Source organism: Artibeus jamaicensis, unplaced genomic scaffold (genome assembly GCF_021234435.1).
Source record: "Artibeus jamaicensis isolate MK-2021 breed Jamaican fruit bat unplaced genomic scaffold, CSHL_Jam_final contig_233, whole genome shotgun sequence".
Taxonomy (NCBI): Eukaryota; Metazoa; Chordata; class Mammalia; order Chiroptera; family Phyllostomidae; genus Artibeus; species Artibeus jamaicensis.
The window spans coordinates 35,149,118-35,166,313 of record NW_026521486.1 but is presented as its reverse complement, the minus strand read 5'-3'; the positions used below and the strand labels follow the sequence as shown (position 1 = coordinate 35,166,313).

The window sequence follows — 17,196 nt, the reverse complement described above, 5'->3', positions numbered from 1 at the left end:
TTCAAACCCCTTTTTGGACCATTTTGAATGAAATTTTGTTTGTAATAGAGTTTAGTCTTAAAATACTTGAAACTTTTGTTTCTGATGGTTTAAGTGGCACAATAATTTTAAGAACTCGAGTTGGCCTTCAAGCACACACTTTCGTATGTGTTCTTTAGATTCATATACTTATATACGCCCACATGTGTTTTAACTGTTAAATCTTGTGTCTATTAAGGACTGGATATTCTTCATTGTGAATTCTTTAGAGGAATCTATAATATAGACACTTGATAATAACAGAACAAGGCAGAGTATGAGTTCAATGGAAAAATACCAGGTTTCACATGATTTAGCTGTACACTTAATGGTTATCAATCATAACTTTTGAATGATGGGTCCCAAGTGGGACACCTCTATAAAGGCATTTAGCATATATAACCCCTGTAGTAGACAGGGACGAAGAACTCTCAGGCTTAATGAAAGGAGCACAACCAGTGAATATGTAAGCAGCCTGAAATTAATCACAAACTTTCTGGAAAGAAATGTAATGAATATTGTGTTCACAGACATTTCCGCTGAATATGCAGGTGTGTACATACAGTAGGGTGTTTTGAAATTTGGTGTCCCATGGCTTGACTTGCTATATGTGTTATATAAAAGTGGCAAATATTTTAACATTTCCTACCTTTGTTCTTAGGAAAAATAAACTTCTTCCACATTTTACAGGTACACTCTCTCCATTGTTCTCGGTTCTTCTTTGGATTGCAGTCGCAATCTGCACATCAATGCTGTTTTTCTTCTCCAAGCCTGTGGGTATTCGGCCATTTCTTGTGTCAGTGATGCTCAGATCAATATACACAATAGGGCTTGGGCCTACGTTGATACTTCTCGGTGCAGCTAATGTAAGTATTTTGCTTTGTACTGTTATCGATTAATTAAAAGTGTACTATATGTAAAAATTTAACTATGTGCTTTAGCTCATGTATACACAGTAAATTGGAGTTTATTGTGAATCTGAATTAACCTGAGTTTAATTTGTACATTCTTAATTTGGAGTGAGAGAAAAAAATGACAAGTAAAATTGGGTCTATTTACAAAGGTCGCATTTGGGTCATGACCCAGTTCTGCCACGAATTTAATCCAATCCAATTTTACTGCCTTCTGCATTCTGTACCAGCAGCTATTGGCGAAAATGACTTTGAGCCACTGTTAACATCCTGAAGTGACTTCTAAATCATCTAGAAAGATTAAATTACATTCAGTAGAATTATAGAACTGAGTATCTTTTATAAAATGACCAAGGAAAAAGAGTTGTTGTATGAGAAGCTGTGAAACTGGGCTCTTTTTATTTGAACAATACCTATACATTTGTCAAAGGCATAGATGAGATTAATATTTTTTTCACTAAATTTTAAAGTATTAGAACAAAGGAGACCATTTCAACACTTAAGTTAGGTAAGTTTAGAATAAGTAAGCCAAGATACTATTCCAAATAATGGCAGTTGTACCCAAGAGAGAATTTTAAAAGACTAGGCAACTTTCTACATGGGAGCTGCAAAGGGCTATTGAGAAAAGGTAAATCAGCAGGTTGATGGAAGAACAAATGGCCAGGTAAACAAATAAATATATGTTGCTAATATATGTGGTGGAACACTTTTCATATCTTTTACTGGATTGCTAGCATGATGTCACATCTTCTGATATCTGTATATAGGCCTTATCTCCCCAACTAGACTGTACAGTTCTTATGGATAATGGTTAGTTGTTCAATGTCAGGAGCATCATTGGTACTCAACAAATATTTTGTAAATAAGTTGGCTAATGAATGAGGGAAAGATTATTTTTGTATTATGCATTCATAGTGCCTTACACATTCAATACATGGCAAATATTTATGACAAATGTATAAATTAAATAGTCAGTCAAACTTTTGAGAATTATAGGGCTGAGTTAGCATGGCCAGTTCTATGTTTCTGACCCTTATAATTTTTCAAAAATTGGATATGAAATATATGATAGCTCCCCATTAGCGAGGACACTCAATCAAATTACCTGGTACTCCTTAATCATTGTCAGTAAAAGAAATTGGAATATACACACAAAGAGACACAAAGAGATCTCGCAGCACAGAATTCTGTAAAATACCAAATGCATTATTCCATCAAGTCTCTCGCGGACACAGGTTGTCACACCGATAGACAGAATTCTGCTCTTCTCACCCCCTCCCATTTCCATTTTTCTCATCTTAGTACAATACCTGGCACTTAAATAATCAGCAGTTGTTTACATGAACTGAACTTACTCTTTCAGTGCTTTGGAAATATAAGCTACTTTTGCAATATTGCCAATCAGGCTAATTAAGGAATCTTCATGAATTTATCTGAATTTTTATGAACCTATTAGTGTGTTCAGCTTGTTAGTTTTTCTTTAAAAATACATTGAATATTGAACCAAATTATCTGAAGAAACAAACAATATTTATAAACCAGTAGCTGGTCCTCAATAAGACATTGATCCAAGTAAGAAAAATCCAAGTTTTATAGCTAAAGAATAGCTAAATAGAGTTGGGCCAAAACCAACAAACATTTATGGGGCTTCTGTGTAATATGCACCGAAAATACCAAGAGGTAGAGGATAAGGTTCTCGCCATCCAGAAGCTTCCAGAATAGTATATAAAGAGATAAGAAATAACAAATTTAATGTCTACTGGGAAAACCAAAAACATTTGAAACACTTTTCTTTTTCCCCTCAGGGGACAGGGTAAAAACATAACTTCTGAGTAGAATTGACTAGTCATATTAGGGACAAGTTTTATACTTTAGTTTCTTGACCAGAAGGAGCATGCATGGAGATCCATGTTTCTTATTAACCGTGTGAATCTGTGGGCATTCCGATGGCCTTCACAACGTAAAACGGCCATGCACACAGCCTCTTTTTAACTAAAGGAAATAATCAACTTAGACTTGGGACAAATTAAATAGAATAATTATAATTTTTATAGTATAGATATTTATAAAAGGGCTTTGTTTATAGCTTTGATATTGTACTGGTTAATAAAAATGTTTTTGCAAATAATTGTTAACCTTAATGTTTAACATAACAAACTTATTACAAGACTATGGATAGTTGACCATTTCCCAGGAAGCAGGGAAAAAGAATAAAAGCAAACACAATCATGTTTTATACCTCAGGTTTTATATATTTATTAACTGAATTTACACTTAAAAGTTTACATTGTGTAAACAGGTGAAATTCAAGTGCTAAAATCATTGGTATCAGAAACAAGATAAAGAAAAGAAAGTGCCCACTTGGCAGTGAAGCCTTGCTGGGGAGCAGAATTCTGCACCTCAGGCAAACCAACCAGCCTCCGCATGTCATTCTTCCCATCAGTGAAACAAGGACATTAAGACTAATGTCACCCTGATAAATCCAATTAGGATTTTTTAAAATAAAAAAAGCCTATTTTATTCTCACTGTATTGTCAAAATCAGTTGAGAAGATCGGTGAGAAGATGACGACAGTAACAGTAATCATGATATCACGTCAATAAAGTCTGCTGTTCACCAGGTGCCTAATATGTGAAGTGCTATTTAACTGTAAGACGCTACCATGATCACAAAAACGTTTACATTTGGGTTCATGGAGAGTCGTTCTGGACTCAGCATCTCTCATACTGTTGAGCAAATGCAGAAAGTTCCTTTTTTTATTTTGGAAAAGGAATCAAGTGGGAGGAAAGAACCTCAATCTGTTCTCTAAGCATTATCAGTTTTTATCATCTTTACTTGTTTATAAATATTGAAGTTTTATTTAAATTGCCACTAGTTTCTTTATCTTGTCACAGGAGTCATCTCAGTACTTGTGATGTTTCAAAAGATTCAAATGTTTTTCTCTGATATAAAGAATATCTTATAACCCAGTACAGTTTTCTTCCCGCCCTCCATGTTGCATTTTCAGTCATTGGTAATGGAAATTAACATATTATTTTGGCAAATGTAAACATACACTTCATAAATATGTAATCATTTAATCTTTTTACACCATTAAATTATTTGTAAATCTCATTTTGACAGATATTTCCAATCATATGGATTTTACATGTGTTTATTCTATTAATTTATATTGTTTCTGTTTTTAGATACATATTTTTTTCATCACCATTTATCCCCCCATACCCTCTTCTACCTCTTGCAATCACCACACTGTTGTCTATGTCCATGAGTTCTTTCTTTTTATTTTTCCTTTTTTTGCTCAATGTTTCCACTCCAACCCCGAGCTGTCAGCTTGTTCTCTATCTATGAATCTGTCTCTCTTTTGCTTGTTAGTTCAGTTTGTTTCATTAGATTCCACATATGAGTGAAATCATATGGTATTTGTATTTCTCTGACTGGCTTATTTCACTTAACATAATGTTCTCCAGGTCCATCCATGCTATCGCAAAGAGTAAAATTTTTTTTCTTCTTTCTTCTTTGTATGACTGCATAGTATTCCATTGTGTAAATGTACCATGGCTGTTTTATCCACTCATCTACTGCTGGACAACCAGCTGCCTCCAAATCTTGGCTGTTATAAATAATACTGCAATCAACTTAGGGGAACATGTTCTCCCATCCAAGTACTAACCAGTCCCGACCCTGCTTCGCTTCTGAGATCAGATGAGATCGGGCGCATTCAGGGTGGTATGGCCGTAGACAGGGGTACATGTTAATAATAAAAAATAATACAGTAAATGCCTGTGAAAGATATTTTAATGTCTTCTAAACACTTGTTATCTATAGTGTTTTTCCTTTCTAGGAGTGCCTGGAAATGTGTAATTTATTTAATGGCATTTATAAATCAGCTTCTTTCTCACAATTACTTGTAATGTGAGCATGTTCCCTCCTTCCTGGACTTGGTTTCACAATTTTGCAGAGAGGTAAAGCAAATGAAATTTAGTAGATAGCTGTCTATTAATATGCCCCAGTGCCCCAAATTTAACACTGTCATGCCCTCAGTTTCTTACCCATAGATCTGTAAGGTTTTGCCCTACCATGTGTTCATCCATCGTATACAAATTCAGTTATACATTCTGAATCAAAACTTCCATAGCTTCTTCTTTTTCTCTCTCTAATGCACGTGTACAACACTCACACTACACTATTTCTCCTACAATATGGTCACTGAAGGTTCCTAACTGCTTCCGGCATCAGTTGCAGATACAGAAAACTGCTCCATACATGTCAACTTAGAAAGTGTCACTACAGATTACATCACCTTTGTTTCCTGTACTGTTCTGTTGGAAATTTCAAAAATTTCCAAGGTAATTTTGACTATGTGAAAATTTTGCCTTAGGATTTGGCCATACAACTTCTTTCCTACCCAGTCATTTATTCTTGCATTTATTTCTCCTTGAGATGAGCACCTCAAAACAAAAGGACAACAATTTCTGTGTTTCTGGTCTCAACAGAAACAGTGGGCACCACTGCTGGCTTCAACTCCACTTCAGTTCAAAGCTTATTCGAGAGAATAGACATATCCATCAACATCTAGCCCTAGCTCAAGATTTTTTAAAAAATCAATCTGAAAACAAATAAGACAAATATTTATTTTTTATGCAGAATGAGCAGAGACTGTTTTAGACAGAAATGTGTCCTTGCTTTTCTGTTATTTGAGAACTGAAATGTATTGCTCTTTTGGGTATTTGAATTCAATCCATTACTTTTCCTGTGTGTAAAGGGCTTCACATAAATAGTTTTCCTACATACTTTTTTATGATTCAGTTTAGAAAAGTAGAGACTGGGAAACAAAATATAAATAATTTGTCTTAAGCATTCCAATTTTTAATTTTATATTTTATAGAACTTCTTATTCCTACTTTATATTGAGGAACTACAGTGGGTTAATCAAGGTAGTTTAAATTTAGATAATACTCACTCAAAACAATTAACAGAGTAAAACACTGGATATTATTACTTAACCCAGACATTCTTCTTTTCACCATTTTCTTAATGTTTATGATATACTACATTTATATCAGCACCTTTTATATAGTTTCTGAGGTTTTAAATTAATGACTTCTTGTATCAAACTTGCTCTTGACTGGTCAAGACATTTACTCCACTGTAGCTGCACTCAGTAATGAACTACAGAGGTGTGATAATGAATCCCTACGCAGTTCAGAAAGACTTTCTGTTTCACATTATTCACATTATTAACAAGATAATGAGAGAATTGATAACATTGATTATTGAGAGAGGAGTTAATTAGCAGGGAGGAAATTTAGAAAAGGTTTGAAGTTTTTAGTTGCTATGTTGTTAATTTGGTTTGGCTATCTTCTCAACATGTCTCATCTTATTTGTATTGACTTAGATTTCACAGAGTTCAAGAAAGGGGTTTTTCCAACGTCACATACTTACTTTTGCCTCAGAGTGTTTGCTCCTTATGTTATTTACCGGGAAAGTCATTCCTTAAGGCAGTTTCTTTTATATATATTGAAAAAAATCAACAATGTTGTAATGAGCAACCTTTTTTCCCCAAAGTTAGGCTTGGACATATAAAGACAAATATGGTGCCATTAGATAACTTAAAATACTCAGGGAACAGTTTGGGGGGAAAAAAACGAAATTTCAAAATCTGTACTTCTTTGCTGATTACAGAGAACAACTGACTCCTCAGTTTATATATAATGCAGTGATTCCAGAACCATGTAGAGGGTGCTAAGTTATGATAAGAGTGTTCTTTGGAAATCATTGAACAGATCGCTGTTATTGCCAAAGACTCTCAGTATAAATATTTGTGTTCTAAAATTATGCCACAAGTGGCAATATTAAATACAGTTTAATATAAATACTCTATGTCGTACCAGTCATAATAAACACTTCAAAATGTTTATGAACTTATGACACATAAAACTTAGAAAATATATGTACACATTTTACTTATTTTGACATAGGTATATAGGTATATTTATAATTTTTATGTATTTAAAGTAAGTTAACTGTAAAAATAATTTTAATGGCTATTGGTTTAAAGCTGTACTCATTAAAGAAACTCCAGGGTAAAAAAAAATAATCAAGGACAGATCTCAGAATATTTTCTGAAGATATTTTTCTGTTATATTTCTAGTATAATGAAAATACCACACAGGTTACTTTCAGTATGGAAAATGCAATCAGTGCTATGTAAAGAGTCATTGTATTAAGTGCTCTGTATGCTTGATGAATTGTCTAATCCTCTGAATGGCTCTATGAGCTGGGAATTCCTTTATTCCGGTTTTCAGAAGAAACAATCCAGGCCTACCTTTGCATGACTCGGGTCATGGCAGTGGTGGAGGGAGCGCCAGGATTTTAATTCGGGTCCCTGTCACCTGCATAACTGGGGCCCTTATTCATCCTCCTCTCTTTTCCTGAACTGCAAAGGATACAGATTCTGCCTGTGTTATGTATACATGCAGATTCATAAGCCGCCCTGAAAATTACAAAAGGGAAAATCGTGAATGAAAACCACAGACCTGTGAATAATAGCTTTTGTCAATGCCTGTTATTTATGTGAGTTTTGGAATAAGTCAGACAGTAAAATCTAATTGTTTCCTCCCTTCAGCTTTGTAATAAAATCGTTTTTCTGGTGAGTTTTGTTGGGAATCGTGGCACGTTCACCCGCGGGTACCGCGCGGTCATCCTGGATATGGCCTTTCTCTACCACGTGGCATATGTCCTGGTTTGCATGCTGGGCCTCTTTGTGCATGAATTCTTCTACAGCTTCCTGGTGAGTACATCTCTGTGTGGACAATCACTGCTGGGAAAAAAATACACAATGCTTCTTCTTATGCTTCTTCTTTTGATTTTTTTTAAAAGCACAGCCTGACATTTAGGACAAATTATGATATTTTTAGAATTCCCTAGGCAAAGCATGAATTGTTATTATTTTTAGTCTTTTTCTCTGAGAACCTACATAGGTGGTGGAATTCTTTATTTCCTCTCTGAGAAGGAACCAGCGACCCCACCTCTTGCCCCAGGTTCCAAAGAACAGGCTGCTTTTGGTTTTAGCCACATCATACTTGTCTTTACATTTAGAGATTCTCCAACAGAGTGTGGGAGACAAAAAAGGGAGTATGTCTTCTCGGCACCTGAATAATTTCATTTTATTTACAGTCCCAAATATTATGTGTGTCTTTCAAATGGCATGTAGGTAAGGTGAGGGGGAAAACTGGCAACCCAGCAAAAGGACAACAAGTTGTTTTAAGTAAAATCTTACTGTTTCAGATTTAATGTCATTGTTGTTAAGCTTATATCTACATGTATATTTAATTCACTAAATGGATTTTCAGATTTCTTCTACAGATTTTGGCATGTGTGGTGTTTTTGTTTGTTTGGTTTCGCTGGCTATCAGATTGTTTTTGCTGGCTACATGCATGTTTTATGCCCATAAGCCAGGAGAAGAATCATTATAAACATAAGATGTTTTGAAACTTAAAGCACTACCAAGTTAGCACCATGCGTAGGAGCAATTTATTTATCTGTCCCGCCCAGAGTTGACATGCAGCAGAGAGCACCACCTAGTAAAACAATTCCCGAAGACACATTGAAGGTCTGAAAACACTATAGTGCCCCAGGATGCCTGCCTCCTGCTTCCCTGTGATGTTCTTTAGCACACCCATGAATGGAGACAGAAAAAGAGCTAACTTTCCATGTACTCATAAACACTTGAAGGAGCCATAGTGAAGAGTAGATTTGTTCCATATATTTAGATTTAAAATGATCTTCTAAGCAGTTCATTAGATTATTCATCAATCAAGAGGAAATTTTATTTTTCTGTTTCAGGGATCCAAATGAATTCCCCCTCTGTTCTGAAAAATTTGATTTTTAAAAATCTTCCTGTGATATACAGAGTTGGGGAAAAAAGTGGGTTTACAGTTTGTATAGAAAATAATGCAATACTTGATAAATAATAGTATAAGAATAAGCTCTATGTTTTGCACACTCAAAACTGCAAACCTACTTTTGCCCCACACTGTATAAGAAACTATTATACCCAGCACTTTAACCTGACTGTGATACGTGCTTCAACCCTCTTCTCTATGAAATGGGTAGGGAGTGCCTGGGTTTTAATTCAGGTCCAAGTTTGAGACCTGAATAACTGGGATCCTGTTCAGCCTTCCCTCTTTTCCTGGAGTTGCAAAGGATACAGATTCTGCCTGTGTTATGTTTACATGCAGGCGGAATGCAGATAAGGATAGTATGGGAGACATTATCAAAATCCATTAAAGAGATAATGTGAAATGATGTATGTAAAAAGTAAAGGTATTTGACAAAATAAATGTGGATTTGAATGATTATAGAGTTATTGGTAATGTTACTTTAATTTATGTTACTTAACCTTATTTTTTTAGTTTTATTTTCCTCTTGTCTTTTATCTTAAATCACACAATAGGGGTGATAACTTGTTTCCATTGGATTGGTTATGGAAAGGAGATAGTCCATTTGATATTTTGAGTACTAGAAGGAAATTGTAATGGGCATAATAACAAGATGGAATTTAAACATATTTTAAAAAATATTTTTATGTTTAAAAATTACATGAATGTGCATTCCTGCATTTGTCCACAAGTGTGAATCCTTTATTCAAAATATTAAAAATCACACTAGATTTTTCTTTTAGAAATAGAGAAAAAGAACCATCAACCTCATCAATGTCAACACCTTCTGCATTCTCAAGATTCTGGTCCATGAGGATAGATTGGGGCCTGGGAATAGGCAATTTTTGCAAGCATCCCATGAGCTTCTGAAAGCTATAAACTCCCAGAAACTATGCAGAAGTGACATACAGCCCATTGTCTGACATTTTCTTTAAGCCTCTACTGAGCTAAAATTAAGAAAAATCTCCTTATGTCAACTAAATGCTTAAGTAAGTCAATGCACTGATAATTTGGAAGTTGAATTTGCATCAGTTAGTTTGTCTGTACTAAAGAATGTTGACTCTATTGCTAGAGTTTGCTGCTCCCTCCAAAAGATAGATAGCAAAATAGTTAAACATACATATTTTTTTAAATTTTACCATCATGAATGATAGTTCCTAAGTTGAGCAAACAATCTAATAATTTTATAACAATTATTTGTAAGGCTACAATTAGCTCAGAAAGTAACTGTATAAACCTCAGTGCTCAGAAAAGCAGAGTCCACGGCCCTGGGGTTTCCGAGAGGATGTGTGATATTCATACCTGATCGTTTCAACCAGTTCAGAAATTCTAGTCACTGCCCAGAAATGGCAGAAGACAAACCCTGATTATTCCAATTGTAAAAATACTCCTTTTTAAGTGAATGTTAAATTATTACTTTTAATGAGCTTTTGATAATAAAATATGTACTTGCTAATGTGTAACTTCTGCTTTTTATAGAGCAAAGAAATTAAGTCATTTTTAATGTTGACCACAGAGGTTCAAATGCATATCTAGGTACTTGACTAGGGCATAGCTTTTTCTACTACTAAACACGTAATGGAGAATAACCCATTAGAGGAAGTAAATTAGCAAAATTGTGTATTATCTTTTTGTTCATACTATTGTTTCCAAAAGTATATGCTAAAGTAATATGTTTTGCCCTCATTATATCCCTTTACTAAGGAAAGATGCTTTCATTTCTGAAATATTTTAAAATTTCATGCTTTTTCTATTGCAACAGGTTCATAAAATTGTTCTCATAAATTTTCCTGTAAACACCTGATTAAACATTACATTTAAAGAGCCTGTCAATTAGTCATCACTTAGTGAACCTAATTCAACATTCTCACTCTAGACATTTTACATATTCCAGAAGCAACTGCAGAATATTAGTAAGACTAAAAATAAGGAATAAGTAGCTAAGTTGGCTAAGTATCACATTATAAATTTTCTAAATTCAAGTTTGAAGCTAAGCTATTTTCATGGCTCACACAACTGCAATTATGTTGGTTAGAAAACCAACAAATGCATGTTATATGTGGTGTTAGAGTTCTCCTTATTTAAAAAAAGTTTATTAATATTGTTAGCAATAGACAGCAATACATATTTTGTTTGATTTTTAAGGTGTCATTTAGGTTGTTATTTTTTCACAAACTAAAATGACATGCATTTGTATTTGTAATGCCCTTTATATTTATCTTTTGCTCCGTGTGTGTGTGGTGTCTTTTTTTTGTAGCTTTTTGATTTGGTGTACAGAGAAGAGACACTGCTCAATGTCATAAAAAGTGTCACACGGAATGGCCGCTCCATTATTCTAACTGCAGTCCTGGCTCTCATCCTTGTCTACCTGTTTTCCATTATTGGGTTCCTTTTTCTGAAGGATGACTTCACTATGGAAGTGGACAGGCTGAAAAACAGAACTCCCATTACAGGTACTGCTATTACCGCTAAATGAGCTTTCTCTGATAGCGGGTATGATGTGTAGGTAGCTTGTTAGGAGGATTACAGATAAACAATAATAGAGGAAATGTTTTCTTTCATTCCTTTGAAAACATGTCCTGGTTCACTAAGAGCTCACAACTGTAAAATACTTTTAGGCTGTGTATTAGCTGATAGTGTCTATAGGAATATCCTTATACAAGCAACATCATCTAAGGTCAGTCTCAGTAAGAAAGTTTCAATGACGACTATATCCAGAAGACAGTCAGCAACTTCAGTACAGGATAATAGCTTTGGGATGCTTTCTTCATGTTTCCCTCTCTCCCAAGAACATATGATATCATTTACAACCATTACTCTATACATATTTGCTCACAGTACATCATATTATACATAGATAATTGAAAACAATAAATGTTTTGACTTGAAACCATCATAAAGTAAGAAATAAGTATATAAAAAAACTCAAAATATTGTCATGAAGGAGCTCAGTCCATCAGTACATGGCTATCAGAATTTCTGTACAATATTTTTGTTGGCTGACTGGTTAGACATTATCTGTTTACACTCACTGTGATTCTTGTCATATGAGGGCTTATTCTTTCCATCTGATTTTGAGCTTTTACTTATGCTTTCTAAAGGTTTCTTTTTACCATTTTCCCACCTTTTGTTGGTTTGGTTAAATTTCTTTATGACTTTTTCCTCTGCTCCTACTTTGCTGAGTAGCACTTTCCCCTGCACTTTGCTGTTAATTTCTGCAGGTGACTTTGTGCTGATGGGTTGTAGGGAATGAAAATCACAAGATGACTCACTTTCTTAAGCCATTGAGTTTAAAGGTACACTTTAATTAGCAGTGCCTTACAAACCATATTCTTTCTTGCCTTTAACAAACAGTTCTTAATTATTAAACTAATGATATTTGGTAGCATCTTTCTTACACTATGGGATAATTAAATGACATTTGGATCTTTTATTAAGTCTAAGTGGTCAAGGATAGAATATAAAGGTCATAATACTTAGATTGAAAGTTATTAAACTTGAGACTGAATTTCATACCTAAGTATTATTCTCTGCTCTCAGGAGCATGAAATATTTGCATTAATGCATTTCTTGTTCTTTAAATGTTCCTTTTTCCCCAGAATTTTACAGGTATAAATAATTGGAAGAAAAGCTCACATATATAAATACCCACAAACTACCTTTTACTAAACTATCTGTGAAGCATAAACTACATGCTCTCAAAATTCTTCAAGTTTTAATTGATTTTGAGGTAGGATCACATTGAGTTACTCAGTACAGGGTGAGTCTGAAGCCAAAGCATCATAATTCCTGAACTCAAGTGTGTCCAATGGTTATTGTTTTCTGAGTCCAGTAGTAAATATTTTTAATTGTGTTATTTACAAAAGAAGTCAGTGTTATTATATTATGAATGTAAATATCTCCTTTAGAAATATATAAAAGCTTCCTTTTTTGCTTACAAAATAGACAAAACTAGACATAAAATGCCAAGCTCTTTACTACATGTATTCATATTTATAAGAGAAAGCATTAAATTCTATGAATGTAGCATATGAGATGGTTAACAAAGCTACACTCTTGATTCTTCACGTGTTGAGAGTTTTTGTTTCGTACACTGAGACTGAATGTGATACCATGCTCTGGGAAAAACACCCTTATTTTCATGATATTTTTAATTTACTTCGGTGCCATATATTAGTGTCTGTTGGGACAAGACATAAAGTTTAGACTCTGGAGTATTAAACACTCTTTACTGCTAACATTGAGGATGGCACACCTATGTAGCTAGTGACATTGGAAGTGCATAAGTAGTCAGTTCTTCAGTGACTGAATTCATAATCAGAAAGCCAGGAACTGAGAGAGAGGGGAGGTTGAGAGCTCCAGAGCTGGATGGCAAGAGTATTATCACAGGTGCTGATGAGAGTGGAGGGTGGAGAATTTGCAGTCGGCACTGGAATTTAGGAGAAGGCACACCCTACCTCCAAACCAGTGGAATCTGCTTCTTGATAGACGAAGGAGAAGGTGCTCTGATTGCCTGCAGAGGGGATCCATGTCCTAGAAAGGCCCGAGGAGTTGGAGGGAAGGTTCTGTTGACAAGCAGAGGTGACAGTCTCTCTCATACAGGTCCCTCTTCCCCCATTCTCATGGCTGCCCTCCCGTTTCTCACCCTCATTTCCTCTGACCCAGGATACTGCAGGGCCCTCCTATGTGGCCTCCCTTCTGCCTGCCCCGGTCATTCATTCTGACCACAGCTCTGGTTCTGTCGCTCATTCCTTCCAATGCCTCTCCGAGGCTGGTGCTGGCTGTGGGATGCTTGGTTTAAAATCATTAGCTTGGGAGCCCAGGCCACTCTGCCATCCTGTCTGTGCCCTTGCTAATGTCTGTGCCTTTTGGCACACAAATCGCACCTGGAATTGCCCCCTTTCCCCACCCCATCTCCCTGTGTGTCAGTCCCATGCCTCCTTTAGATGAAGCCTTCTCCAAAAAGCTCTCTTCTTTTTCTTTCTTTCTAGAATTGAGATCTCCCTCTCCTAACACACATTACATTATCTGTACTTCACTTCCTCCAGTCTATAAAATCATGTCCGTACTACCGTGTGCTCCTGAATTGATTGTTGGTTCTCCGAGGCCTGGACTCCAGGCCCTCAGAGCCTAGCACAGAGTCAGCAGGCATTTAGGAAGCAAGGGAATGGCTGCCGGAGCACACTCAGACACCCCACCTCTCTCCCTCTCTGACAACCCGAAACCCACTCTACCCTTTCCCCCAGTCTTGCCCACGCCAGGGGCAGGGACAGATGGAGGTCAAATGCACGGCCTCCCTGCCTCCGGTGGACTCCAGTTCTGGCAGGCAGCCCCCAGCCCAGGCCGCCTCCTCTCCACCTGTCCTAACGTCAGCTCCCACTCACCACATCCACCCTGAAGTCATCCGAGCACCAGGGCGACCTTGCTGTGGTGTTGCTTGGAAACACACTTGAACATTTCTTCAGCTCTTTGTATGTGAAAATGAACTGGCTCAGTGTGAAAAAAGTAGGTTCGAGAGGAAGGAACCTCTTCACTTTGTATCTGTTACTAACAACAAATAATATTTTTATAAAATATTATTTGTTTCACATAGATAGGAAGGTTACTATTTTCTGTTCCCTTCTGGGCCAAGGTAGTAACTGGTGAGCCAGCAGGCAGATAGATCCTTGGGACAGAGGAAGAGATGAAAGAACCTGGACAGGGGTTTGGCAGAAGGTTCCTGCTTCCCTGAGGCATTTAACACCCTGTCCCCTGTAAGAACACCCCCACCTGCAGCCCTGCCTCCACCCCAGGGACCCACCCAAGGCTGAGAGCTCAGGGAACACCAGCTGCACTGGGAGAAATGTGTTTCTGGTATTCCGAGGCCTAACCCTAAACACCTTTGGCCACAGAATCATTGTTATACATGGTGGTTAAGGTCTACATTATTATTAATACTTTGTCAGCCACTTTAAAAAGGTATAAAAGGCCCTGGCCAGATAGTCGAGCTGGTTAGAGGGTTGCCCTGTTACGCCAAGGTTGCGTGTCCCATCCCCAGTCAGGGCATATACAAGAAATACCAACGAATGTACAAATAAGTGGAACAACAGATTGTTGTTTTGCTCTCCCCCTCCCTCTGTCCCTCTCCACTCCCCTTCCTCTTTCTCTAACATCAATAAATAAAAAACTATTTTTAAGTTATAAAAGCAGATTGGCCCATGAACCTATTTTCTATTTATAAAATTGCTTCAATGGCAAATTTTTCAGCCTTTCAAACTAAGAGTTTAGGAACACAGCTAAGCCGGGGTAGTAGTGCCTTTTATCTACATGCCTTTGTGTGTAACTGTGTGCTCATTCCTTGTCATTTGCATATTTGTCTCTATACCATATTCTACTTTGTTCTCAGGAAGTAACGACGTTCCTACTATGACTTTAACTTCAATGATGGAAACATGTAACAAGGAAAACTGCTCATCCACGATACCAGCTTCAAATGCAGGTTGGTAAAAATGACTCCAGAACAGTATAAACCCGATGCTTCCACGGCTGTGTTCATGTGATAAATGTTACTGCTGCTTACAGAGTTGCTCTAGGAATTTCATGGTGGTTTGAAATAGAAGAATGGAGGGTAACAGAACCAAGAAGCTTCAAACTAGACAAAGGGCTCCCAACTCTGCCGTTTTTGTGCCCCCACCCTGTTCCTTATATTATTGCCATTCACAAGAATCTATCAAACTTATGTGTGGTACATGCTGTTAAAAATTCTGCTACCGTATTGCACACCCATACCACACTGAGCAAGACCCTCTAATAAAGAACCCGGAAATGTGTGGGCTTAGAATTAAAACGTCTTGGTTCTCATCCTGAGCTTGCCACTTTCTGGACATGCCTGTCTTGGATACGTTACACAAATTCCCTGGGCTTTGCTCTGATGGCTTCTCCTGAGAGGGGAGGAGGGAGCAAGGGCAGAATATGATACTGTCCCTGCTTCCAAAGGAGCGAATGGAAACATGCATATGAAAATGATTTCTAAACTCCAGTTGTTCTCAACAGTTTGGAAACTATGGCACATGTGAAATTTAATGCACTATACAAGGAATTAGTGATCTGTTTCCAGAAGCAGCAGCAATTTCGGGAGTATATGTCTTTAGTTAAGGATATACATATATCCCTATATATATATAATGTCTCACATATATATCTTATGTATATATAATATCTCATATATATCTCACACATACATAATATCTTTTTATATTAATATGTACTCCATTATATATAATGGATTATATATATATACATTTATATATATATATATATATATAATGGATTTGGTCTGTCTTCTGTTACTAAAGGACAAAATTGGATTCGGGGATGATGAAGGAAGAGAGTAAGGCACAGTGTAAGGGCGGATTTCCCCATTTCCGTCTGGGAGCCCTTTGGCTGGGCATAAGTGATACACCTTCATTCCTGAGTTTCCTGTTTCCTTGAGATGTTGGACTGTTGCTTGAGGAAAAGCGGAGTTCCTTCTACTGACTGAATGTTTCATGCCTCATGACCTAAGGGGAGAAATAAGCACATAAATATATTGCATCCCAGTGTCCATGCCACTATAGGCACCGTGAGCAGTTGCCACCAAGAATGTCCTCCCCACCTACGTCCTGGGTCCCCAGTCAGGGCTTCCAAACAAGGGACCAGCTCTCTGTCCACTTGCACAGCTTACTGTGCTCTGTGGTGTCTGCAGTCCTGGTACCTGCATCCTCCAGTTTCACTTCCCATTTCCTCAACCTTCCTCACGCGTTACAGCACTGACTCGTGATGTCACACGCCAGGGTGAGAAGTTGAGTGGCAATGCTTTGCTCTGGACAGTGGAATTTGCGGCCATGCCACACTCTTGACTCATATGTGGCTGAGTCTTTGCTAAAACACTGTTCTTCCCTGGTTCAGCTGTCAAGCCATACATGCCTCTCCTGCACTCATCCAATTGGGAGTTTGGAATTTCAAGTGTAAAACCATTTGCTTATTTCTATTTATTTCTGCCAACCTGTAATCCAAGGCCCATTCCGGTTCACCCTGTGAATAGATTAGGAGCCTTTGACAAGCTGATGTCTATGTTTCAGGTCCCCTCCAGTTCTAAGGCGTCCCGATACCTTAACGGACCCTGTTTCTGTCAGGCAATGTATTTATTCTCTCTTGTGTCATCCTCAAGTTTGATCAGCTCTAGAACAGGGACCAGCAAGCTATGGCTCATGGGGAGATCTGACTTGTCACCCCAGGCTAAGAATGGTTGGAATGTCTTTTGAGAAGAATATTCTGTGGAAACTATACGTAGCCCACAAAGACAA

At 37.0% G+C, this 17,196-nt stretch overlaps 1 protein-coding gene across 2 annotated transcripts in view; it reads left to right on the top strand.

Annotated features, from left to right (window-relative positions):
• ITPR2 (inositol 1,4,5-trisphosphate receptor type 2) overlaps window positions 1-17,196 on the top strand; it is a 444,505-nt gene that overhangs the window by 359,743 nt on the left and 67,566 nt on the right. For both annotated transcript variants that reach the window (XM_037144844.2, XM_053662176.1), the window contains 4 exons: window positions 709-884; window positions 7,558-7,722; window positions 11,130-11,325; window positions 15,258-15,350. In XM_037144844.2, the coding sequence (XP_037000739.2) occupies window positions 709-884; window positions 7,558-7,722; window positions 11,130-11,325; window positions 15,258-15,350 (630 nt within the window). The remainder of the gene's footprint in view (window positions 1-708; window positions 885-7,557; window positions 7,723-11,129; window positions 11,326-15,257; window positions 15,351-17,196) is intronic.